Source organism: Loa loa (genome assembly GCF_000183805.2).
Source record: "Loa loa unplaced genomic scaffold supercont3.3230, whole genome shotgun sequence".
Classification (NCBI taxonomy): domain Eukaryota; kingdom Metazoa; phylum Nematoda; class Chromadorea; order Rhabditida; family Onchocercidae; genus Loa; species Loa loa.
Genome location: NW_018111408.1, coordinates 1 through 1,073, shown reverse-complemented (window position 1 = coordinate 1,073; position 1,073 = coordinate 1). Strand labels below are relative to the sequence as shown.

General features: G+C 22.6%; 1 protein-coding gene across 1 annotated transcript; it reads right to left on the bottom strand.

The window, feature by feature from the left end:
• Positions 1-304: 304 nt before the first annotated feature.
• Positions 305-499, bottom strand: LOAG_15933 (hypothetical protein; the record flags this gene model as incomplete). Its single annotated transcript, XM_003151420.1, has 1 exon — positions 305-499. A coding segment is annotated over one exon (195 nt), but the record flags the coding sequence as incomplete, so codon positions are not given.
• Between the last annotated feature and the right edge of the window lie 574 nt (positions 500-1,073).

The window sequence follows — 1,073 nt, the reverse complement described above, 5'->3', positions numbered from 1 at the left end:
AAAAAAAAAAAAAAACAAGTAAAATTGCAAAAAAAAAGCAAATTAAAAGAAAAAAAAAATAAAATCAAATTGAATAAATTGAAACAAAGAATTCAAACGAAGTTTTATTAAATTTGAAAAGCATTAAAATATTTTTAAAACAAAATATTTTTTTTCTTTTGCAATTTCCTGCAAAAAATAAGAAGCGTAAAAGTTTACAAGAATTTTTTTTTAACAAATTTTATAAAAAATAATTAATTAATTAAAATTCTTGTAAAACAAAAAAAAAAAACAATACATATCGTATCCATGCATTAATTTGTACCACTTGATTTTTCTCATCAACATCAACAATTTGTTGTAGGAAAAGGCGCATTTTAATTACTAATGGAATATTTGAATTATTAACAGGTCGTTCTAATACATTGTAATTAGTTAATAAATCCATATATAATTGCTTTTCATCATTGCTAGCGCATATAAAATTTACCATCAATGTTAGCAATATGATAGATGACATTTGACAGAGTAATAGGCGCAAAAAGTTTAACAATTCTAAAAATAGATATGAAAAGATGAATGTAATTAATTGTAATAAAGCGGAATAATGTTATAGGATAATTTAGGACATTTACGCTGATTGTATTAAAGTATTGGAAATGGATCAATGTGACAATCAATCAGATAGAACACGAAATGAGTGAAATAAAGTAATGATTTTGTTGAACAAACTTTCTTTGCAATTTATGTAAACATAAATGAAGATAAGATGGTTGAAATATTTGCTGAAATATCGAAATACGACAATTTAAAGAAAAAAAAAGGAATTACAATTCGAATTTAATTTCAATACTTTCATTTTAGATATTTCAATAAAAATGAGAAGTGAGAAAAGAATAAAACATATTCTTTTCTTTTTTTTCTTTAATAAATTTTCTGTTCCTTTACTAAGCTTCAACTAAAAAAAAAGGAAAAACGAAAATATTATTATCTTGAACTCTTTTATCATTTCGTCATCATTATCTTGAATTCTTTTATCATTTTGTCATCATTATCTTGAGCTCTTTTATCATTTCGTCATCATTATCTTGAGC